This window comes from Symsagittifera roscoffensis, chromosome 8 (genome assembly GCF_963678635.1).
Source record: "Symsagittifera roscoffensis chromosome 8, txSymRosc1.1, whole genome shotgun sequence".
NCBI lineage: Eukaryota > Metazoa > Xenacoelomorpha > Acoela > Convolutidae > Symsagittifera > Symsagittifera roscoffensis.
Window position 1 is genome coordinate 2,959,842 of NC_087069.1, and position 25,888 is coordinate 2,985,729.

Here is a 25,888-nt window from a genome sequence, read left to right on the forward strand (position 1 = left end):
TCCTACTCAAGAATACCGGTGCTTTGTTTTCATTCGCCATTATTAAATTTACCGGTTTGATTGCGTACCTCCTATCCGGGTTCCGTATCCTGAACCTTGCATTATTTAGATCAATCGTTACGTCGAAATTCCTGATGAAGTCTCTGCCCAAAATGAATTGGTCAGATTCATCTAGGTTTTCTACCACGATGAAGCTCATCCACAGGTTACGTTCCCCCAAATTGAGGGCTATTATCGGCGTCCTGCCCAGCACCCGTAGGGCCCCTTTGTTTGCAGCTGACAGCCGTATTCTCGAGTCTATCAAGTCACCTTTGTCAAAGCCCATCTTTTCCCATGTTTCGATTGGTATGACGCTCAAGACTGCTCCCGTGTCAAGTAATCCACGCAACTGAGTCTTTTTGCCATTTATGTCTAGCACGTGCCCTGTCACGTCTGCTTCCGTCCCGATGCGCATTGCATCTTCTTCAAGCATGGCACAGTGTCCGATCGATCTTACTTTCAACTCTTCTTTCCCTACATAGATTTGTCCAATTAGGTCTTCGTCGCATGTTATCATCGTCTTGGTATAGATGTTGATTCCATCTATATTTAGCATGACCTCGTGTGGACCATAAGCTTCAGTGTACCTATTATCAACACGTACCGATTTGCTGCCCCCTCTCGTGAGTAGTGCCCTGAGCGCTCTAGAAGTCGTTTGTGGACTTATTCCACTCAAGTAGTCTGCGTACACGTCAATGTGCATTATCGTCTGGTCGCTCGGCTCGCTCAAGTTTCTGGTTACCTCGTGTCCGCCCACTGTGATTATCGACATTATTCTTGCTCCGATTTTCGATATTCCAAAAGGTTTACCTGTCACCATTTTCACGGTGTTACAATTCCCGGTCTTCATTGAGCCCGTTCTAGCCTCTGGTATTGAGTTCGATCCGGTTAATGCTCCGTTAAAATTCTGTCTTTCGATCTCCAACTTTAGTCGTTGCTCTATTTCTTTCGCAGCCAGATCTTGTTTCACTTTGGCAATTGCTTCCGTCGCCGCTTTCTCATAATTTATCTCTAGAGAGCTTCCGGCCGCGGACTCCAACGCACCGCTAACATGTGTCACAGCTTTCACTGTCTTCGTCGGCAATTCGGTGTTTGGTGCCCCCAAGTTCCTAGATTCAAACTCGTTTTGCCTGTTCCGCTGATTCTGCACCGCCGCTAATGCCAACTTATGTTTGGGGTGATTCTGGTCCTTGACCGCTTCCCAGAACAAGGGACAATCCATCCTGAAGTGCCCCTCCTGGTTACAGAAGAAGCATCTGGCGCCTATCTTGATGATTAAGCCGTTATAGTACTCGTGTTCCTCCATCTGGCTCATATCCTCTTCATCCGGTGCATAACCTAGGCTCTTCATGCCTTGTTTGTACGTTGTGCAGTCAGCCACATGATGATCCGCTGACCCGCAGTTCGCGCATGATCTGCGCTTGTCCATATCATCTCTAGGTTTGTACCATGATGACCTCTGGGGTTGGCTTCCCCCTTGCGTGTTCCTGTTTTCGGAATATGAGTACTTCTTAGGTTTCATCAGCATGTATTCTCTTGATTTCTGTCTCATTTCTTCTGGGGTGGGTGCGCTGTCCTTCGACAATGTGTAGTATGTTGCTAACATTGTCCTTAAGTCATCACTTTTCACCCCATCGATGAACTTCGAGGCAATGCTAAAGTTCCGTCTATTTGTCGACTCCTCTGGGTCACTCCTCCTTCTCAAGCTCTCGAGGTCATCTAGGAACCGATCTATTGACTCGTCGTCCCTCTGCCTTCTCTTTTCAAATCGCATCATCGCTTGGTGACCCTTCATGCCTGACCCGAACCGATTCAGCAATATCTCGAAGATCTTGTCCGCGGTGTCGCGTTCTTCCTCCTTCTTTGCGACCACGCATTTTAATGCCGTTCCTTCCAAGTTGCTCAGTATGGCTGTACATGCTTGTCTTTCGTCACTCAAGTTATCTTGTTCTAGATGTAATCTCATCACTTCCACCCAAGTGTCAATGCATCCATCGGAGTCGTCCTTGAATTCTTTTGGCTTCTTGAATGTCTTTCTTGATTTTCCCTCTCTCCTGTCGCTCGAGTCAGTGTTCCTCGTGGCGAAGGCCTCTAGAGTCCTGTTCATCATCTCCCAAGTGCTGGCCCATGTCATAGCATCCGGTCCTGTGTTGCTGTTAGCTGTTGAATCTCCCGGAGCAGTCGTTGTATTCGACGTTCCATTCTTCATTATTGTTTTCGCAGCTGTTGGTGCTATGCTTATCGCATCCCTGGTTAAGGGCAACGGTGTCGATTGTCTTTTGTTCCTTTGTGGTTCTGCAAAGTCAACTCTGGTGCCTTGCGTTCGATCCGCTGCCGGTCTTTCTTGTGGAGTAGAACCTCTCAAGATTGCATCCAACTTCGCCTGTATTGCACACGAACTCTCGGCTTGACTCCTGCTCATTGTGTCCATTCTCCTTTCCAGGCTCCCTAATTGGCTGTTGACATCATCATATCGGTTCTTCAACTGTTGCATGTCTGTTTTGATGTTCTTTTCTCGTTCTTCATTGGTGGCTTCTACCTTATCTGACATTTCTTGAGTCTCTCATCTGTTGCCTTAGCTAGGTTAAAATAACTGTCTAGATACTCGTGCTTGTTGTATCTTATCTCCTTTTTTATCACCTCTCTATCTTCTTCACTGTGCTTAAGTCTTTTGTCAATCTGATTTAATTTCGCCAACAAGTCACCCAGCTCAGTGGTAGTCTCTTCAAGGTCAGCTGTCGGTCTCTCTTCGGCCGTAGCCTCTGCTTTAGCTTGTTCCTCTCTTGGATTGGCTTCTGAGGTCTTCGTGCTCACTGTCCCAAACGTTCGTGCTCTTTCTGCTTTTGGTTCTTCAGTCACGTTTTCTTTTGTTTTTATTCCGAACATTATTCCCAATTTTTCCGTAAAAGATGTCCTCTTTACTTGAGAGTCTTCTTTCACCGTTTCTTCGGTGTTGCCTATTGCATCTTCCGCGTCATCTATCGGTGAGAACTCTATGGGTTTCTGGTTCGGTTCCTCTGCATTGGGCATTGGAGTTGACTCTGTCGCCATCTTCCTTGTTTCATCCACACTTTGATCGGGTGTCTCTAGATCTATCTCGATGGTGGGTTCTACTCGCTCCCCTTCCGTGCCCTCTTTCGCCCTGTTCTCCGCTGTACTCCTTGTGCTGACCATGTTAACTGAAAAGTTCGTCTTCGTTATCTTTGGGCCCGTTGATGTCGTTCCGCGCAGCGATGAATTATATTTCGTGTTTGATCCACTTGACCTTTTTTCGAGCACCGGTACCCTACTCCGCCTCATTATTTCTATTTACAACTGCTTCTATTTACAATTTTATTATATACACGATTCTATTCTAAGGGTAAAAAAAAATATTTTTTGTGGTAACAAATTCTGTACAACGTGTTAAAAACCTTATCCAATTCTCTTTCTAAAACCTCCGAAAAATTTTCCTTAATTTGGTCTTAACCCTACCTATTTCGATTTGTCTTATTCTGTCTTAAAACGCACTTGTTGTAATTTGACTTCAATTTCTTTACCGTCCCAAGACTATTCGTCACTATCACAGTACTCTCCGTTAGTGTCCTAAGACCCTTGTACCAAGACCACTGTCCCAAGACTACTGTCCCAAGACCAGTGTCCCAAGGCTAGTGTCCCAAGACTAGTGTCCCAAGACTACTGTCCCAAGGCTAGTGTCCCAAGGCTAGTGTCCCAAGACTACTGTCCCAAGGGTAGTGTCCCAAGACCAGTGTCCCAAGACTACTGTCCCAAGACTAGTGTCCCAAGGCTAGTGTCCCAAGACTACTGTCCCAAGACTAGTGTCCCAAGGGTAGTGTCCCAAGACCAGTGTCCCAAGGCTGGTATCCCAAGACTAGTGTCCCAAGACTAGTGTCCCAAGGGTAGTGTCCCAAGACCAGTGTCCCAAGGCTGGTGTCCCAAGACTAGTGTCCCAAGACTAGTGTCCCAAGACCACTGTCCCAAGACCACTGTCCCAAGACTGTCCCAAGACCACTGTCCCAAGACCCTGTCCCAAGACCACTGTCCCAAGACCCCCGTCCCAAGACCCTGTCCCAAGACCACTGTCCCAAGACCCTGTCCCAAGACCCTGTCCCAAGACCCTGTCCCAAGACCCTGTCCCAAGACCCTGTCCCAAGACCACTGTCCCAAGACCACTGTCCCAAGACCCTGTCCCAAGACCACTGTCCCAAGACCCTGTCCCAAGACCCTGTCCCAAGACCACTGTCCCAAGACCACTGTCCCAAAAACCCTGTCCCAAGACCACTGTCCCAAGACCCTGTCCCAAGACCACTGTCCCAAGACCCTGTCCCAAGACCACTATCGCAAGACTGCTCTGTCCCAAGACTTCTTCGGTCTTGTCCCAATACTCGTCACGGAGTGTCTTCCTCGTTGTAGGGTCTTCTTGAACCACCGTACCTTGTACCACCACTCAAGCTCTAGTAAAATTTTCCCAAAAACCCTCTCTTAAAAGCCAAATGCTGACCCCCCTCTTCTTTTTGGTTGTTTCTATTTCAATGTAGGTGCGCAGGTATCTTGTGATCACCTGTTCGTATAAAACCAAACACAAATCCTCAATAAAATGCAACAAAAATTTTAAGTAAGAAAAATAATAAAAACAGAAAAATGAGCCCACCTAAAATTTAAAGGTGACCAATGTCTACCTTTCGTCTAAAAAAAAATGTCTGGTACCTAATTGCCACGCGTTTTCCTCCCCCCACTAGTGATCTTATGGGGTATCACAAAAGCTGTCTATATCCGGTCCCCCCTACCAGACCAACCAGCGTACCAGCCTTAACTCGAGTTGGATTTTGGATCTCCACCTAATATTACCAACGCGTGTTACTTTCTAATGTAACTAAGTCAACGATGTCGACTAATTAGTTAATCTAATTTCCCCCTTTTTGCAATTTACAACCGCCAACCTCTAGCCTAACCAGTCCCCCTTCTAACCTCCCCCCTTTCTAGCCCCCCTTCTTAAGCCTAAAAATTACTTTAAGCGCCGGGTGCTAAACCTCTCAAGAGAAAACCGTAGACCTGTTTCCAGGCCTGCTCAAGTAAAAACGTTCCTCAAAACTGGGGGATTTCGCTTATCCAATTTTACACTTATCTCCTATAATGTAATGTGGATTCTAACGATACCCGTTCTGCCCAACTTGAGAACTCGAGAATTGCCAAATCCTTCTTGGCTGCTTTCCCACTCGACTGGTCACCTGTTCCAGTCCAGTCTCCTATTGGTTCAGCCAAGTGTCCCTGAACCACTTTCCCACTCGGCTGGTCACCTCTTCCAGTCAAGTCTCCTATTGGTTCAGCTCAAGTGTCCCTGAACCACTTTCCCACTCGGCTGGTCACCTCTTCCAGTCAAGTCTCCTATTGGTCCAGCTAAGTTCCAAGCTATCTGAAAACCCTTGAGGACGCCCCACTTCGGGCACTTTATTCAGTTTACTGGTTTAAATTGCTAGGTTGATCGAAACGATCGAACTTGTAAAACAGTATGGGTATACTATTTAATTAATATAAAGGTTTGATCCAACTAATCTGGTGTCAAAGTCACTGTCTTTTTTCGTTTTATGGTTTTTATTCCTTTTTCTATTCTTTTTTGGTTTTTGTTTTGCTTTTTGTCTTTTTGCTCGTGTTTTTGTCTCCCTAGTTGCCCCCCTTTTCTCGGTTAGCTAAGCCTCGTTCGGAGAGCGTACCAGGAAATTTTCTCGAGTTTTCTTAAAAAGCTATCACGGTACAACCGGAAGGTTTGCACGTTCCTGTCGAACCGTACCGCCGGTACTCTAGAATGGGCATTCAGCCCGAAGCTGTCTCAAGTGGGTTCGACTCCGTAGTCTTGATGTCGTAAACACCCAGGAGCGCCATAAAAACACTATGTAACATTCGTCTACTACAGTCACACATGAGGCTTAAGAAAAATAGGCCCTATAACTATTGGCTCAGGAGTCAGGGACACTATCTCTTGTGTTTTTCCGCCTCAAATCAGTCGGAGCCAATTCGGTTCGCTTGTGACATGAGACTACGACCCGTTACAGCTTAAAGGCTACTACTAAAATATCCCCCCCCCCCACTCTAGAATTAGAAACGTCCCCATACTTAGGTCTCTAGATACCCAAAATACATGAACGCCGTTAAAAACCGGGTTGGAACAATCCGTTAAGTTACTTTTTATTAGACAGTGGAACTTTGATCCATTTCAGATGGATCAACCTAAAACTCGCCTTAACTCAACATAACAATCATAAAACACACTCTAGAAATTTAAATTAAGGACTCACATGTTGATGCGCTCAAGCACAGGAAGTAATTAAATGGGTGAGCAACTCTAGAATTAACTAAAGTAACTAGATAAGTTCAATGTTTATCAGTTTGAATGGTAATGGTAAGTTTGAACTCAAGAACGAAGTTTTATGTGGACCATTGGGACACTCAAGCTGTCCACCTTTCCGTCGAAGGTTCACTCTGGTCCAGTTCGAATAATTACTCTCTCGGGAATACTCTGTCTTCTATTTCAGATAGGACAGCTCTACTCTTGTTCACTATGATGGAAATTGCGAATAGCAATTTCCCACTCGTTTTTATATGACAACTTTCCCGCGTGTGTGTCTTAATCGTTCTCATTTCTTTTTCTGATTTTCAGTTCTCGCGAGAAAATCGTGCATGACATGTTCCATTCGAAATTTTAAAAATTTAAATTTCACTCCAAAATCAAGTGTTTTCTGCTCTTCTCAAGGTCAAACTTCCAAATATGACCGACTGGCACATATTAATATGCTATATTTACCATATAAATCAAAATGCTGCATGACAATTTCCTGATTGAATGGGACAAAAGAAATTTTAAATAATTGGCCTTAAAATGGGCGGACTCAACATCAAGCTGCCATCCGATCATGAAAGCTACCTAGAATGGTCTAAGGAAACATCACTGGTACTGGAATCTCAAGATCTTATTACAGCAGTAACACAGCAAGAAAAAATATGTACGGAAATCAAAAAAGTGAAAACTGATAGAACAAATCAAAAAAAGACAAACCTCATTAATTCCTTAAATGAAACAGATAAATACGCAATCGACCTGGCCTCTGAAAAGGGAGCCTCTAACTGGCTCAATGCTCTACCACTGAGCAGATACAACTTCAACCTGAATAAATCAGAGTTCAGAGATGGTTTTTACTTAAGATACGGATGGGAACCAAGCAAAACCCCACTCACATTGTGCCAGTCGGTCATATTTGGAAGTTTGACCTTGAGAAAAACAAGAATGCTTAATTATGGAGTGAATATTGATTTTTCAAAAATTCGAATGGAGCCTGTCATGCACGATTTTCTCGCGATAACTGAAAACCGAAAAAGAGAAATCAGAACGATCGAGTTACAATCGCGGGAAAGTTGCCAGATAAAACAGTAGGAAATTGCTATTCGCAATTTCCGTCACAATAAAACTAGAGTAGAGCTGTCCTATCTGAAACAGAAGGAAGCGTATTCCCGAGAACTGGACTATTATTGCTCGACTGGATTATTATTCAAACTGGACTAGAGTGAACCTTCGATGGAAAGGTGGACAGCTTGAGTGTCCCAATGGTTCACGAGAAACTATACTCTAGAGTTCAAACTTGTTCCTGTTTTTGAAACTGATAAAAATTAAACTCATTTAGTCATATTATTTAATTCTCGAGTTGCTTACCAACTTAATTACTCCCAGTTCTTGAGCGTGCTACGATGTGAGTACCCAATTTAAATTTCTAGAGTGTGTTTCATGATTGTTATGTTGAGGTAAGGCGAGTTTTAGGTTGATCCATCTGAAATGGATCAAAGTTCCACTGTCTAATAAAAAGTACCTTAACCGATTGTTCGGACCCGGTTTTTAACGGCGTTCATGTATTTTGGGTATCTAGAGACCTAAGTATGGGGACGTTCTTATTTCTAGAGTGGGGGGATATTTTGGTAGTAGCCTTTAAGCTGTAATGGGTCGTAGTCTCATGTCACAAGCGAACCGAATTGGCTCCGACTGATTTGAAGTAGAAAAACACAAGAGATAGTGTCCCTGACTCTTGAGCCAATGGTTATAGGGCCTGTTTTTCTTAAGCCTCATGTGTGACTACAGTAGACGAATGTTACACATGTGCATGTGGTGCTGATTTTAACTTGACACATGCGCTTCACTGTGCAAAGGGTGGTTACACACACATAAGACACAATGAAATCAGAGACACATTCGCCAACCTCATGAACGAGGTTTGCCATGACGTCGAAATTGAGCCGAAACTTCAGCCGTTGCAAGGCGAAAGCTTTGTCAACAATTCAACTACAACTGAAGATGAGGCACGACTTGACATTAAGGCAAACGGACTCTGGGGTTCACGATTCAGCCGCGCTTTCTTTGATGTGAAAATTTTCAACCCCTATGCCAAAACATCGCGAAAACTGCAGAAGGATGCATACAAATACCACGAAACGCTGAAGAACTCCAAATATCAGCAAAGAATTTTAAACGTAGAGCAGAATTTTAAACGCAGAGCTAATTTTTGGATGCACCGGTGGCGCTGCTCCAACAGCCACGCGGACGATGCAGCGATTGGCCGAAAAACTAAGTGAAAAAAGACAAGAAAGCTATCCAGAATCTATAAACTACATAAGAACTAAAATAAGCTTCGCGCTCCTGAGGAGCTCTATACTTTGTATAAGGGGGTGCAGATCGCTACGCAAAGTTCAATTTATCGACAACTCCATAAGCGCTATTGTAGAGGTAGGACGGCTAAGATAAATTATTATTATGACGATGCATTTAATGCTGATTTATGACATCATTGCTGATATATATGCATATTTATATCACTGGTATGGCCCTATCCAGCTTGTGCACTTACCGTAACTAAACGGAAGGGCCCCTTTTGTAATTTAATTTTTTTTTTTAAAATGTATGATACAGTTTGCTGATAAGCATGCATTTTTAGAACGCTGGTATGGCCGTATCCAGCTTGGGCACTGACCGTAACTAAACGGAAGGGCCTCTCATGTAATTAGGTAAGGCCTCTTATAAAAAAAATCGTAGCAATTTAGTTCAGTGCTGATTTCTCAGCGGTTTCTTGCGATTGTAAGTTCGGCTGTTCTGATATTTGCCTGATGAGTTTGAGTTTCTGACCAAAAGTCCATGACAGGCACAATTCGAAATTGAAAAAAACTCAATCCAGATAGAAAGTTATCCGTATTTTGACCGACTGAGACCTTAAACTGAAGTATAGCCCGGCCCAGGATAAAATACTGGTGTGGCTCTAGCCAGACGGCACGGACCGTACCTAAATGAAAGGGCCCTCTCTAAAAACTGAGTTTTCAATTACTAGTCGACCTGTGACCGGCTTTTCCCGATTGGGATTTAAGTTATTTCTTTCGGCTTTTAATCTATATCAGATTTTACTTGAACACAGATTTGTTCTTTATTTATTTTTTTACAATTGGCTGTTGTTTTACTTTACAGTTTCTGGGATTGGTTTGTAGTCAATCTCGATGCCTGGAGAACAAAATGATTTGTCCACGTGCATGTCTGATGAGCAGTTAAAGAAAGCCTACGAGGCTCTGGCGGAGTTTTTTCAATTTGACAATCATGAGCAGGGTTTTCCCGTAAGCAGCGAAGGGGATGATCTTAATATTGGAGAGGTAATATTCTTTTATTTTCACATCCGTACCCCTAATTGTGAGGGTACGATTGGTGATATTTGTTTGGGTACTTTATTTGAAAACTCGTAGTCAGGGAATTCATAAGCTGGAAGGAACCCGATCATGCTAGAAAAATATGTGAAAAACGTGACAATTTGAAAAGGAAAATATATTGTTTTGAGAGTTGACTTAATTCCTGCAATATTGTTTATTGATGGATTTATATAATGCTGGTATGGGCCCTATCCAGCTTGTGCACGACGGAAGGGACCCTTTTATAATTTACTTTTTTGAGAGTTGAAATGTTTATTTTTCGGAAAATGGATACCTAAATTGTATTTTGAGCTTAGACTTTGAGACACGGGAAGCCCTTCCAATGGGCAGTGTCATAAGATTTTTATTATTATTTGTCGTAATCACCATTGCAGAGTCGCTCAAACCAAAGTTTCATGCTCATTTTTTTGATTGGCCAATTAAAAGATAGATATCTAATGCGCTTTTATTACATATGAGGGTTACTCACTCCTACTTGGATTACTATCTTCGTAAACATTTAAAAGGCGAAAAAGTGTAGTTTAAATTTAATATAGAAAAGTATGAACATAGTTTTTGATTTTTAGTAGGAGATCAAATACCCATTGTTATTTGAACAAACACTATAATAGGATAGAATTAGGCTTTTCAGCACTTTTTGCTTTTGATAATTTTTATGTTGGCTTTGCCATTTTTCGAATAAATTTTTACCGTGTTTTGCTCTTGGGCACTAATTCAATTTTTATGCATTTGTTTAGAAAGCGCTTGTCTTACAGGATCAGTCGACTCAAATTTGCAGCCTTCTTAGTTCAATATCAGTATTTCAATAAATTTAAATTTTCTTTAGGAGATTCAATAGCGTGTGTTTAAGAGCTCAAATAGAAGAAAATTCATTGTCAATGAATTAAAGTTTCAAAAAGCTTCGTGTTTTTCAAAATTTTCGAATAGTGAAAAAATAAATTTTGTATTTAAGACATCTATCGTAGTCCTGAGCAGGAAGGGCCCAATGAATAGGATCGCTGGCTAGAATATTGAATTAATAAGGCTATTGGGGGTTGAAAGCAGCACTAGAATTAGTTGAATTAGCCTTATTAAATTGCCCTCAAACAATTCAAATTAAGAATGAATTTCACTAGGGATTCACTAATGAACAAATGAGCTCAAACTAGTAAATCAAGATTAATGAACGTAATGAAGACTCTTATATAGGTCTTGTTGATTTTTTTGTTTTTTTTTAAAGGAAAAAGTCTTAAAAGTCTTTAATAACTACAAATATGCATTCATCATATTGATGCATTTATGAATGCACGATAGGTATATTTACACTTTTTGAGTGCAATTGAAATTCATCTGCTAAAAGTGACGTAAATAGGACTCTCCAAATACGATTTTGAAAATGGCGCAAAATTTTGTGAACGATCTCTAGTTTCGAAAGTGGAATTTAATTTTTAGATTTCCAGCCGAATAAAAAACTTTAGCTGTTGATCTAGTTTTCTCAAGTTGGGTTAATGTCATCAAAAAAGTGCCAATTATAAATTGTTATAGAAGTTTAAAGAGCTTAAACGTCATGTGTTTTCTTCGAAACTTGAGATTACAACAAAGTCAGTGTTTTTTTTTGTTTACTTCTATTCATTACTCTTTTCCAATTTTTGATTGGATATTTTTTGAACTTATGATTAACAAATATAGCATCCCGAGCGTTTTACGAACCAGTCGAAGAACAAGCTGCTGGTTTTACCGTGCTGAGGGTTTCCTTTTTCCCCGCATGTGATCTTCTGTACAAGTTGATAACTGAAGTTGGCTCCGCTGTTTGTAATGAGCTCCGATGCGACTTTTTCGCGTTGTTTGTTTAAATCTTACACGCCAGTTTCGAGTTTACCGTCCATCTCCCAGTGTTATGGCTGCTGGTGTTGATGCCAGCTATTTAATTAGTGAGTTAACTAATCAAATTGTTGTCAAACATTTTGATTAAGATAGTGATTTGCAAAAATGATATCTTGAGCGCTCTGAAGAGTATGTTTTTGCTCTTTCACACATGTTCTTTCACGACAAGGTATGAATTAAAAATGAAATATTAAAACGCATGAATGAAAAAAGAAAACATTGCATAGTTTAGCGCACTTTTCCGGGCTCTTTCACAATTTTCCGGCATCTTTCCCTCAGAAAGAGCAAAAACATACTCTTCAACAGTTAGAACATAGTTCAAAGATGCCCGAGGGAAAAAGATCCATACTCGGGCACTTAGTGCCCTCAGGCCGGGCTCTTTTTCCCTCGGGCATCTTTCAACTATCTGCTAACTACTACAAAGTCAGCAATTATCATGCTTTTTTTTTCATTGATTTTACAACTTTTTTCTGCCGTTTATATTGTTCTGGTTACTGAATGTATATGACGTAATTGGACTCTTTTATTACCAAAAACTGCGACGAACTCTAAAGTTTCTCTAATTCCTGAGCTTTTTTTCATAGTTATGTTGCTTGGTGTGTGCGAGGGTTTTTGTAACATTTTCAACTGATTTTTTTTTTCATCACCATCCTCCTCTTATTCCCATTTACGCCCTGGGGCCTTGCATCTTCTTCTGGTCTATGTGTCTGGCTGAGTTGCTCGACGTTATAGGCATTTCACTCTTGGCCGTAAGCATGTATAGCGGTTTGCGATTATTGCTTTATCTGGTAGTTCTCGCTTCTTGCAAGTCTCTTAGTGGCTTGTCAATTGGCCTTTCTCATGAAAACTTTTTTTGCATCCCTGGCTTTCAAACACTCTACCCGCCTGGGGCTGACCCGGTCTTTTGTGTGTCGCTCTGTCCGATCTGATCTTACAGATTTACCCACATCTCTCTATTCTGCAAGTTTTTCCGTCTCCCTTTCTTGTCTGTTCAGCATTCGTTTCTTTCTACAATGGTCTGTCATCGCTGTCTCCCTTTTAATCAGGTGCTGTCGCCGAAATGTTCTATAAGCTTTTCAGGTTTTTTGGTCACGCTCGATTCCAAGCGTTGGTCCAGTCTTCTGCTTCACTGATGAGTCGCCTCCACTAGCCGATTAAACCGTTTCTTAGTATTCCATTCAGAGTTTGTTAGTAATGCGTTTAAGTAGTACGGTCTGCTGCGCATTGGTACGGTCTGTTGGTAAACAGGGTCTTTGATTCGAGTCGCATATAATGGATGCCTCGACGACCCCCTGTATAATCACAGCTTTTGTTCGCCTTAAAAGATTTGTTTTCCATAACCGTTTCTCCATTTAAACCAAGCCTGGAAGACTCGTTCTTTAAGTGCTTTACGGTCTTCTGTTTTTCCGAATAAAGTTCACAACAGTTCCGTTTTCAGGATAGTTTCCGATCCAATAATGACGCTTTCCCCTCGTCGCATTTTTCTTCGAAATTTTTGTAACAGCTTCTTTTGCCTTTTTCGAGTTCATCGGTCCATCGATCGGATTAAAGCAGAATCATCAGCGATCAGCAATTCGGTTTCCATAAACTTATCCTGAGTGCCACTCTCGATACCTTTGTTTCATGTGGTTTTGTGGCAACCTGTTTTGTCGGTTATATAGCCATGTTAAGCCGTAATCTAGACTGTTTACTTCATACAATTTTCGGTTCTCTTCAGTCAATTTTCATAGCTTCGGAGTGATAGAGATTGATCAGTATCGGTGACATGGCACACCCGGTTGTTAAACTTCTATGGGGGCAACGGCTCACTAAGGCCGCCTTCTCGGCCTTTCACTCGAGTTTGAGTTTGTTCAAATAGTCCTTCAATACTGCAGCTGGGCATCATTAAGTTCTCTAGAATGCTCGTAGCGAGTTCTCTGTTGACTCTTGGGTATGCATTCTTTATATTCAAAAATACCGCACCAGGGCTCCTCAAATCGTCACCAATAGGCCCTAGAACTCGTCTGCCCCCTCATCAATCCGGTTGATCCTGCTGTTTTTAGGGGCAGTTAGGGGGGGGGGGGTTCGAGTTTATCCTATTTAAAAAAGCGTTAAGGTAGGGACCGTATCCGGATTGGAGCGAGGGTAGGTCTAAATGCGCGGGGAGTGTCGGTTCTGTTGAATGAGATACTTCTGGTAGTATTAGAGGGTGAATTTTGGCGAGGGACTTCTTTTTTAAACTCTGAGAGTGTGAATGTGCTTTAAAAGCGTTATAAAATTCTGGTTAACAAAAACGCTAAGCTGGCTGAAATCTTATAGTTGGAATCGTTTGCCTCAATAAAAACCAAATGAAGCTTGTCTTTGTAAGTATCTATAATGTTTCGGCGTAGTTTTTGGGGGTGGTTGGTGAGTGTGGAAAAACGGTACTGGGTTTAAAGGCTTGTACGTTTTGAGGGCAAATTGAGATGCGAGTAGCTAACGGTAATTTCTCTTAAGTAATTTGCACTCTGAGTGTAGGTCTCATTAGTGTAGAGCTATTTTTATTGCACCACTATGTCACTATCCGAAGAGCTGGATTTTGCTTTGTTTGCAGTTTTCAAATGTAAGTATCACTGGCAGTATGGGCCCTGGCTGGACGGTCGCGATCAATAACCATTCTTTTCAAAGTTTTATCAGTAACATAAGTTTAATAAGTAACGTATGAGTCTTTCGACTGGCCCCAATTTGTACCCGACAATGCTTTCAGGATTGATATTCTGAGCATGGATTTACTTGCAGATTGTCTGCAGTATTCGATAAAATAAGAGCTGGGTCGAAATAGACGCTAAAGATTTTTTGGGTGCTTCTGCGTGAAATCGAGTCACACATACTTTGGGGTCAAGGTAAAATTCGTTGTTTGAAGTAGAAAGACTGACTGAACCGTTGGTGGAGGAAAAACCAATGGAAGGGGGGTTGGACGCGCAAAAAGTTTTAAAGAGTTGGCGAGATGACTGAACCTTGAGGGACACCTGTACACAGAATCATTGATGTCGACAAGGCGTCCCTGTATTGCTTTTAGGATTGTAGCTTTTGTGAACTGTGATGTTATGTAGCTGTTCCAACAGAGTCCGATAGAATACCATGCTTCGATGAATGAACGATCTTCCAGATTTGAGGTGTTCTGTTTAACTTGAGAGAGGCTGAAAAGATGCGTTAAAAAGATTATAGCCCGTGGCCCTAGATGTTTGATGTGGACTGTGCAGAGGCCATCAGGGTACAGTGCTCTGGAAGATTTTGCTGCCTCAATGACGGCCTCAGTTTTGCATAGCAAGAAGTACAGTGGCTCGTTCAAACTTTGGTTTTAAAATTTCTTTTTGGTTTCCTGTTCGACTTTCCGATTTATGAACTTTCAGTTTAGTAAATTGCACGTTTAACGGGTTTGCTATTTCTCTTGCCTTCGAAAAGTTTGCTCTTCTAAAAAAGATAAGGAATGATCCTGCTACCCATTTTGTTCCCTTTAGGGAGCGGACATTTTTCTAAAACCTACTGGATGACGTGTGGTGGCTAAACGTTCGTAGGAAGTCATGCCTTTTTTTTTTGGAATTTTTATCAAGTTAAAGTTTAATGCCTTTAAGACAGGGTTTGATTGGTTTCTAGTCTAAGTGTCTAGCTCCTTTGCCAACTTCTTTGTTTCGTCGCTTAAAGCCGGAGTATAACATTTATGACGCACTGTGGGTATATGGTGCCTTGCTTGCTTTAAAATGACATTTCTAAAAAATGTTCAGCCTTGCTTGCATCGTTGATAATACCGGTGTTTACAAGTTCGTTTGCTTGTTCCTCTGTTAAATTTTCCCAGTTTGCTTAATTAAAATTATAAAAGATTTTTCTTGCAGAGCGTGGGATTTGCTCAGTTAAAGGGAGTTTTATTAAAATTGGAAGATGGTCCGAGACCAAAGTTAGAGTAGGTTTCCAAAATAAAGAGTAAGAATGATGATGACGCTAGACAGATGTCCCGGGAAGAGGGTGAAGTGTTATCGAATAATATGCAGGTCTGACTTTGATCATTTATTGGGGTAAAAATTGAATCCGTGAAGACTTCTATTGTCTTCAGGAATGTTTGAATATCATAGGGTGAGTGGGCATTAGCGTCTAACATGACGATTGCATGATCTTCTCTGAGCAGTTGAGCCACTGAGGCCTAATGTTTTTTAGGGCAACTGCTGCATGGGTTTATTAAAACTTGTAAAAATGAGGCTTGTTTTAAAAACCTGGCTCCAACGTCCCATCCTGCAATTTGCATTTCATCGTAAATAACCGATGTGTGTTTGAAAGTTAGGAGGCCTCATCCATCTCGCGGCGGTCTTTTCCTAAAACATTTTAGTTCAGACCAAACGAGGGAGTCGATTTTTCTCAGCTAATATAGTTTCTTAGAAAAGTGCAATGTGTATTTGGTACTCGCACATTAATATGCCACTGCTCGGATATTCCAGTACAATCAGGTTGTAAAAACTTGAGGGACTTAGTGGGAGTAGTAGAGTTAGCCGTAAGAGGGTCATTGAGATATGGGGGATGCTTTGGTTAGTCGGGGGGCTATTAGCTTATGATTAAGTGTTTTTAACATGTTGATTTTTTGTCCTTTGTCTATTAGTGAAGTATGTTACTAGGAGGGGTAAGATGTGGTTATTTGTACAAGTGGAGCAGTAAATTTTTTCGATGGTGTTGCTTTGAGTTTGCTAGTCCACAGAATTTGAGTGGATCCATTCGCATATATGGCACCACATACTAGCTTTTATGCGAGCGATTTTTGAGTTACAATTAGTGACCAGGGTGGGTTTGATGCGGGCACGTAAAAGTAGAATGAGGATTGATAGACGAAGCAGACCAGCCAACTTTGGTCTTTGGTGCTTTCTGCGCTCACAAAAACGGGAGGGTTGTACTGGAGTCGTTTGCGGCGACTGTAGTCGCTCGTCGGGTCCACCGCGAGAAGGCGGCACCACTGGACCCCATCAATCTAAAAGATAACTTGTGTAGCATCAGCCGTCAATCTACTTTTCTGAAAGCCGCTTTGGTTATCTTCCATCTCTTCTGTTTCTTCTGCCCAGATCCTGAGCTTGGATGCAAAAATCTTTGAAATAATGCGGCTGGCTAGAGTCAATTGACACATCCCTCTATAGTTGTTCAGGTCGTTCCTTATGCTTTTCTTGTGTAGGTACGTGATACAACCTTCTTTCGGCCAGTAGTCATGGTCAGTGTTGAGGATTTAAATTATGCAATCGTACACAAGATCCTTTACCCATCTGACACTACTTTTATCGCTACTATTCCGATCTTGAATTCATGAAAAAGTCCAGCTCAGATTTCTTAGTTTTTATTTTACCGGGTAAAGCGATGGTTTGATTCAGTTATTTTTTGAATATCTGATTTAATCCTTAGGAAGTAGTGTTTGCGCTTGAATTTCGCAGCACTGTGCTATTAAAATTTTGGTTCAAGTCCCTTACTCGCAAATAAAATTGTGCGAATAATTGGTTAACCAATCACTTGAAACAAAATAAAACATTAGGTATATCTTTTAGTTTTTTTTTTGTTTACGAGAGTGTCTATGTTCTTATCTGGGCACAGAACATATCTGAACACTAATCTAACCTCGCGTTTACTTGCTTTTTAATCTTCACTTCATTAAAATGTTTCAGCTCAGGTTTCTTTTCTATAAAATAATTGGTTAAGTAATCTTTTGTTAAACTTGCGAGAGCAAGTGTTTTGGATCGAAAGCTAGACTTTTTTCCCGTTAACAACTTCTCTTACATACATTGTAAGGAAGTCAGAAATAGGTGCAGGTGTTTTCACGTGCTATCTTGATCATTTTTTTGGGAATGCAACTAACTATATTTAGCAAGCCCTTTTTTTGGCTGTAATTCGTTTTTTTTTTTAAAATAATTTAGAGAGAAATTTCAGGTTTTGTTTTCGGATTCGTTTTTTGTCCTAATTTTTGTTGGCTGTATTTATTTTGTTTTCAAAATCTGGTGTGGCTAAGTTTTTATTGGCTTACCATCTAAAGGCTTACTACTGCGTCTCAGATTTACCCAGGTTTTTCTTAGATTTAATTAGTTTTTTCGATAATTGGAAGTTTATCTGTATTTTGTAAATTTTTCAAATAGTTTTGAATTTTAACTTAATATATTTTTTTTCGATGATTTCGTCTAATGGTTACATCCATGATTGAAAAGTCAAAGCATGGGAGTTCGATTTCAGTCGGTAACTTCTTTTCGCAAACTGAAATTTTTTGGATTTTTAGGACTACTGTCTGTCTGCTTATTTTTGTCGTCTAGTTTCCGCAGAAATTACCTTTTCTGTAATTTCCAATGGTCCTTGTAAAGTTTCTAATGGTGCAGGTAGTGTTCTTCCAGGATTTTTTTGGCTTTCTCTGTATTACCATTGCGATATTTTTTTCCAATGAATCAGGTTTTTTTATCTAAAGCCTTCGAGATCTAGAGCGACTGTTCTTTCTATCGACCTTCTGGTAAATGATACTGCGTCTTTTTGCAATATTGAATTTACGCGCAGAGCACTTTTCCTGCCAAATGTCCATTCAAGCTGGTATTACTCTTTCTGGGTGACATAGATGAGTATGAAGTTCCTTCTTGGTAGGTTTCTTCAACAAAACTAGCTCCGTTGTGTAGATATCATGAAAGACGTAGAAATGTTGTATGATTAAGATCTTTATCCTTTGTCAGCCTGTCAACCCACGATTTTCGAAGTATTATCATATTTGGTTTTATTTGAGTTGTAGAATGAGAACAGGCAGCAAGAAAATAGCTCCTTCGATCAGTGTTTTCAGGGTAAGCTTCACGGATTATTTTGAAGTCGGCTGTTGTAAAAAATTGTTTTTGAAATCATACTTTTTTAGTCAAGAACACTAACTAGCTGATTTTCAGATCGTAATTTTTTTAATAGCTCAAATCAGAGCTCAAAAATTCTCTTTGCGGAGACGAATAACTGGGAAAAGTTTATGACGATTTCGACCTTTTTCCCTTTTAGTTGTTATTGCTTCATTTTTCAAGTTGGTTATCAACACCGAGTATTTAGCCACCAAACACCAGTTTCTTCGATTCAAATATACCAAGAGTAAGCTGATTACCAGGAGTGATGGCAGCTTTCTATACTTTCTATACTTATAAAAGAAATTGTGTTTGAGGATGTTTGTTTTTAGCTCTCGCCTATTGATTCTGAAGTAATCTTGAGTGGAGACCTGTACTGTGACGCGTTTCCTTCCGATTATCCATGTGGCAGCGGCTCAGGGCAAATACGTGAGTTGAAAAATGTTTCTCGAATCCGAACCAAATGTTTCATGAAAGTTTCAAAATAACGCCAGTTTTTGAAGGTTTGATTGAGATTAAATAAAATTTTCACTTTATGTTCATGTATTTAATTCTTTGATTGAATCACAACAATTCCTGTTTGATTCTTCCCTAGTTGGCAAGAGCTTGAGAAATTTTAGTGATTGTTTCTTAAATTGTATAAAACCAAATATTTCGTAAAGTATTAAGGATTTACAAATTTCATCAACTTAATAATACCCCTTCAAAATTAGAGGTGGATGTTGGTATATTTTCTTAAATTATCGTTCAATTTGGATCAAGACTTTGTGACAATTGTTTGATTCTAAAAAGAAAGTATTTACTATTTTTAGTGCGTATTTTAAGAAAAAAAAGCGAGAAATGACTCTTGACAATTGACTTTTTTGAAGCCAGAATTTAGCTTATAATTCGAAACAGGTTTACTCGTATTCGTTTTTTTGTCAGTAGAATCATCTGAAGTTTTGTGTGAGGGTGAGTTGGAGAACGCGGGCAGCATTTGTAGTGCAATCTACGATCTACAAGAAGAGAAGCAGCAGCAAAATGAACAGATGATGAGGATGTATGAATGGCACAATCGCCAAGAGGAGGGCGTCGATTTAGCTCTGCAAGGTTGCGAAATGCCCGATGAATTACCAAAAACTGCACAACAGAGGGAAACAACACCCGACGCCAAAAGAAAATGGCCGGAACAGCAGCGAAATGCAACAAAACAGCAAAAAATACAAGATGAGCCAATAAACCCTCAAGAGTTTAAATATGAATTGCGAACAAAACCTAAATGCGATAAAGTCATTGATTTGCAGGAGCAACAAGTTAGTGAAGGGCAAAGAACCTCATCAAAATTGATGGAATCTCCGGAAGTTCTGAATTTTCCGAAGAATATAATTGTGCGAGAGCAGAAAAATGATGGACAAACGACGAAATATCCGCCGAGTAACTCTAAAAGAAATAAATTGCAAAAAAATCGAGAGGAGGAAGATCAAACAAAGTTAGTTAAGCAGCAAAAATTTTTAGACTTCAAACCATCTGAACAACCACAGAAGAAAGGCCAGCAGAAATTTATTGAAAAGCATCAAACCTGGCACTGTGATCAAAGTCTGGATGAAGACCAAAAACTACCTGTATTATTTTCTGTTTCAGCAAATTTCTTTTTTTTTGTTTTTTTTTCTGAAATCAAATGCAACCGATCAAAAGAACCACTTCAAGTCTTCTTTTCAAGTCCAAAGTAAAAAAAAAACTAAATACTACAGCAGAGAATTTACAGTTCACCGTTTTTCTTGAAATTTAAATTTATATTAGCTATCAATGACAAACCTTTCCCTCTTCTCTCGCTCGACATACATTTGTGGCGGTCCATATCTGTTGACAATTTTGTTTCTCTACATTCGGTTTTATTGGCTTTATAAACCCTTGGGGTTTTTGTTTGCCCTTCGTGCATCTTTTTGTTGTATCGGAGTGCCCCATCTGTGGAACAAAAGGTTTCAGATATGTATCATTTTAGTGTATTTGGGCTTTAATGGCTTTTCCAACTTAGCTCTCGTTTCCTTACCAATTTTTTCCCACCTTTTCTTGTCAGCCAATGGACCTCTTTCTAATCTACTATCGCCTCTCTTGGTAGTTTCTAACAATAGAGTAACATCCTCATTTTTCTTACTTTTTGTGTTGGCTGTGGCTCTAACTGTTCGAGCCACCCGAGCATGAATATTTTGGTGGGTCTGTTATCCGCAGGACGTGTCCTATCCTTTATAGTTTTCTTTTTCCAATTTCCCATCTTATCGACTTCGCAACCAATTCGTTTCATACGTCATACATGTTTCTTGTGCATTTCGATTAAAGGGGACTCCTTTTTGCTGCTCCGGATGTGTTGATAACTAAGATCAATCTAAGATTGAATGCTTTTCATTTTCCATCATACCACATGCGAGCAGTCGCGTTAAAAATTAAACCGCTTTCTAAATGCTTAGATTCCTTGACGTGTTCTGGTTGTTTTTTGGTTAATCGGGTTCCTTTGAGTCGTCGGCTTTCTAACTTTTGCCGATGAGCACCGGCACGTTTTTGGCAATTTTGTATGTCAGCCTTAGGGCCAATCCAGCTGCCAAGAAACCTTTTTTCCCGCAGATTTTTTCCAAATAAAACTTTCCTATTTGTCCTCGTTGTTTTGCTCCCCGAAATTCCTCAGTAATTCGTTCATGGCTTCAGCTCCCTGAAATTTTATTGATGACTTCCTAAAGTGAGTGTATTATCTGCAAAAAATGCGTGAAACGGTTTCTGTAACGGTTCACTGTTGTGTATTTCTCGAGTTTCTTTATGACTCTCAGTTTGATCCTTGGTACCCATTTCCCTTTACATGCTGACATTTTGTTCCTTCCGGATGTTTCTACCCGGTACTTTTCTGCTAGCCGCCTTACGATTTAATGGAAAATTTTAAAGAGACAGGGCGAGGTAGAGCTACTTTCACGTGAACCTCTTTCTGGCTGCCTTTCGTTGCTATCTCCGTCTTTTGATTTGTCTTTTGGTGTGTTGCTTGATTGATATTTCATAAGACACTTCCTTCCATGCCGTAGCGGCGTTTTTTCCCACAGTGCCGGTTAGTTTATTTACTGGTTCCACCAGTTTATTCGTGTTTCTTCTCTTCGTTAAACAACTGTGTCCTCTTGAATCCGTATTATGATCTGTTCACGACTGCGATGGAACCGTTTGATCTGACCTCATTTTGAATTTCGACCAAAGCCAATTATCGGTCTGTAAGGAATGCATTCCTGTAGTTACATCCAAATACATCCAAAAACGGTTCTTGTTCAGTTTTTGTTATGCGTTGCCATTTTCTGCCCTCTGGTTAAACATATATTCGACAAGACGTATAACTCTGTTTTTTTTTTACCGTAGGAAGCTTTTCAATGAAGCTTAATCGTACACAGGCGCGGACTATTTTACAGTCTCTATGCATCCATTAATCTGATGTGTGGATAATGGTGTTTTTTATTTGCGGTTTTCTGACCTTGCGGCACTGCCACGGCTGACATAAGAGCAGCGGGATTTACTTCAAATTGGCCTTTACCTCAAGCCATCGCTTTGTCCTTGGTCAACCTGATCATCTTATAACAAGGGGCTTGATTATTTTTTAACTATACCTGAGAAAAAAAATGAAATCAGTCTATTACTCGCTCTGCTTAATCAATACTGAAGTCACCGCAAGCGAGAAACACGTAGATACTGAATCTCGAATGAAATTTCCCAAATTTAAATAAAATTCACGCATTCCAATAATTAATTCACCTCGACCTTTTCAATATATCTCGAACTGTTAGCAGGTTGAGCAAACCGATTTCGAGTTGAATAGCATCGATTGAAAACTTTTTAAATATTCAGTTGGAACGGATTGAACAGCAACTAGCTGCAACAACGGCTTTATAACGCCGCAAGCCAATAACACTTGCTAGGGTAGCCATATATGACTCAAATTAACTGATTTTTTAAAAAAATTTAGATAAAAAATTTTACGATGAGCAAAGACTAGTTTGAGATCAAAATCCTCGAGCAGTACAACCCCTGAATGCTTTTTTTGAAACCTAGAAAACTAGTTTCACTAGTCAGACCAAGTTTAGACCGCATTTCCAGTTTTTTTTACAATTGCGCAGCGATTGTATTAGTACGAACCTTCGTTTTTTCAAACCGATCGCAAATATTGCTGCGGCATTTTTATGCTGCGCTACTCCAATAATGGTGGGGCACCGTTACAGCTTTTTGATAGCATGTGCTTTGACATTCGAATAGTATGCAAAGAAGTAAATGACTGTTATTTACGTATTATACATCAGGTAAGAGGTTACATAATTTCAAATAGTTTTCAAGTTATTGAGTCACAGTTTTTAACAAGGAGGTGCAGTTTATATGTTGTTTCTTCGCTCGAATTCAGCCATGAGTCGTACAAAATAATTGCGATCAATTTGCATTTGAGATTCGTAGGTGGAGTAAATATATCGTATAGAGACGTGATACCGAGATCGTTCAAGTATGTCGCTGTTTTAGGACAATTACCCAGAAGGTGTTTAATGTTTTCGAATGAATATGTACATGAAAAGCAGAGAGGGTTCGGCTTCAGACCACGGTTCCACATAACATCTTTGTCTGGGAAAGCTGTTAACTTCTGCTGTTTTGATACCCAAATTGGAGTTCTGTTGAACTGTTCTTCGCTCAAGTTGATTTTGTGACAATTATTTCGGATTCTATTACTCCAGTCTTCAGGCTTAGTAATAGTTTGAAATAAGAACTGATACAGAGAGTTTAATAAGGGATGTTTTTGTTTTAATGGCGTTTTCTTTTTTTGGTAAGCACATCATTTGAACGCATTGCATCTCTGATGTCAACCAGTTTTGCAGCTAATACGTGACATCTTAAGTTGGCCCAATCTATTCGCCCGTTAAATCGTTCTCGTTGTAGATGTTGCAACGCTACTTCGCTTCTTTTGCGGTTGCCCTTTTCAAAAGCACAAAACTTAGGCTGAGCTTTTGAAAGTCTTGTTCTAAGTTCCTTCCAAACGGGGAGTGTCTTGCAAAGTGAAGAAACTTGGGCAAGAAGAAAGTTTTTATGATTTGAGCTTTAGCGAAGACACTCATCGACTTATTGAAATACTTTGGCATGTTATCCATTGTCTTCTGCTTACTCTCGCGATTGAGCTTGACAGCTTTATTACTACCTTGATAGACCCCGAGCACTTTAATTTTGTCAGTGTACCGATCGTTATTGGCCTCTCTACGTTTCAGAATGCGACATTTTCCTCTGTTTACCTTGAGTTGGGTTCCTTTACAAAACGTATCTAATTCCTGGAACATTGAGGCCAGGTCTTCCTTATGTACATAGACATTGACGTCATCGGCGTAAGCAATTACTCGTCGTTCTGGAGCATATTGATACCATGGATGACGCCTTAGAATCTCTAGCAGCGGCTCCAGGGCTATTATGAAATGTAAGGCAGAAAGGGGACAACCCTGTCGAATTCCTCTTTCCAATTTAACTTCTCGGCTGAGATATCCATATACATTTATTGAAGCAGTCGTTTTGTTGTAAAGATTTTCCAATGCATCGACCAGATATGGTGGTAGATTCATTTTCCGCAGCAGTTGAAACAGGTACTTTCTATCAACTCTATCGAAAGCTTTTGAGAAGTCGAGACTGGCAATGCACATATCTAGGTCATCATCTGCAAGTCGGAGCTGTGTGTCGTTAATGGCAACATGCATGCTTAGATGACCAAGGTAAGCATATTGGTCTGTGAGAACTACTTGCTTTATGGCATCTTTAAACCGAGATGCCATCAAATGGGAGAAAATTTTTTGGTCGGTGTTGATCAATGATAATGGTCTGAAATCAGAAGCTGTCTTAACTCCCTTCTCTTTGGGTCACAGTTTCAGTATGGCGCAGTGAAAAGAGGACGGCAGAGACTTTTCTTCAGCGTTCGTTGAAATATTGGACAAAGCAGATTGGCAAAAAGATGCTTATGCTGCCTATACAGTTCAGATGTTAGCCCGTCAGGACCGGGACTGGTAGACAAATTCAGTTTATCAATGGCATTTTCAATTTCAGTTACTGAAAATGGAAGAGACAATTTGTCTTTCTCATCATCTGTGATAGCTTTGAGAAAAACCTCAGGACATGAAATCTATCTAGTGGTTCCACTTCGTCATTCTGGTAGAGGTCTTCGTAATACTGTTATGTCATCAAGTATACGGCCTGAGCTCGTGGACATTTCCCCATTGCTACACTTAAGTTCATTGATTAATGTTCGCGGCTGAAAATCTCCCACCCATCGCTTGACCGATTTTGGATTTCCCTCGAATACTTCTTTTGGTTTTTCGTTTTAGAAAGCAACTCCTTGCATTCTTTTATTTCGATACCACGCAACACTTTGGATTAAAAACCATAGTTTGGGTCAGCTGGGTCACAATTGGAGAGAAATTCAATTACTTTTTGTTTTCGTTGATTTTCTAATGATTTTTACTTCAAGCATAGGCCTCTCAGGTAGTCTCGCAGCTTCTGTTTTTCCATATCGTAGTTTTTTCGGTTATCATCGCTCATACCAAGAAAATTTCGTATTAGTTTGTAGTTGGGTATTCAAACATTGTTGTTGAGACGCCAGCTTCCAGGACCAATTTCAATCTCGGTTCCAGTAACAAGTTTCAATTTTACCCAATGATGGTCGCTCAGGTTATTTTCCGATGTTTCAATTTTCTCTACATTGCTGAAATCATTCAGAAAGAAGTAGTCAATTCTTGTTCTTGTTCCGGTTCGTTTGCATTCATGTGTCACTGTGTCGCAATCTAAGGTAAGAGCTACATCATCGAGTTGAAAGTCATCAAATATAAATTTCAGTATTCTGAATATGCATAAGTGTAAATCTTTCTTCACAGTGCCTCCTTTTTTCTGACCAACTCGTTCCTTTTTTGCATTCTGATATGCATTTAGGTCACAAGTAAAACAGTTTGATGATCAGGAAGTAATTTCAGGCACTGCATGGCATTGCCCAATTGTTGGCAGTAGATGGGATAGTGAGCTGCTTTTATGTATGTGTTAACTGTAGTTATGGAGAAGTCAGTAAAGTGAGTAACAAGGCAAGCGTCGTGTAAAGTTTCTGTACTTTTGCGTCCAAGTTCCAGCAAGTCAGAAGACCTCCGCTCCTACCAATGCTTGGGTGGTATAGGTAGCTAAGATTGTAATATTCGAGGATAAGTAATGTCTGAGTCAAGTTCTACTAGTTTTACTTCATGAAAGCAAAAAATGTTAGTCGTTTGTCAAAGTCTGTGGATAATTTTTTTGAAGGAAACTGTTAAGCTTTATCCCTTTGTCAAGTCCGCAGCAGTTTCATCTTTTAATGTTAATCTTCATTTGTATCGGCGTCCTCCTTTTTTATCGGAGTTTTGATCCGTTTTCGCTTTCCTGTGTTGTTGTCG

General features: G+C 40.3%; 1 protein-coding gene across 2 annotated transcripts in view; it reads left to right on the plus strand.

The window, feature by feature from the left end:
- The first annotated feature begins 9,008 nt into the window (after positions 1–9,008).
- Positions 9,009–25,888, plus strand: part of LOC134853001 (trichohyalin-like) — a 38,504-nt gene continuing 21,624 nt past the window's right edge. Inside the window, exons 1-4 of one of the 2 annotated variants that reach the window (XM_063868910.1) lie at positions 9,009–9,081; positions 9,533–9,711; positions 18,794–18,890; positions 19,386–20,062. In XM_063868910.1, coding sequence (XP_063724980.1) covers positions 9,562–9,711; positions 18,794–18,890; positions 19,386–20,062 — 924 coding nt within the window. In that variant the 5' untranslated portion in view covers positions 9,009–9,081; positions 9,533–9,561. Of the gene's footprint in view, positions 9,082–9,112; positions 9,712–18,793; positions 18,891–19,385; positions 20,063–25,888 lie in introns of those variants that run through there. The other variant, XM_063868911.1, reaches the window with a different exon arrangement.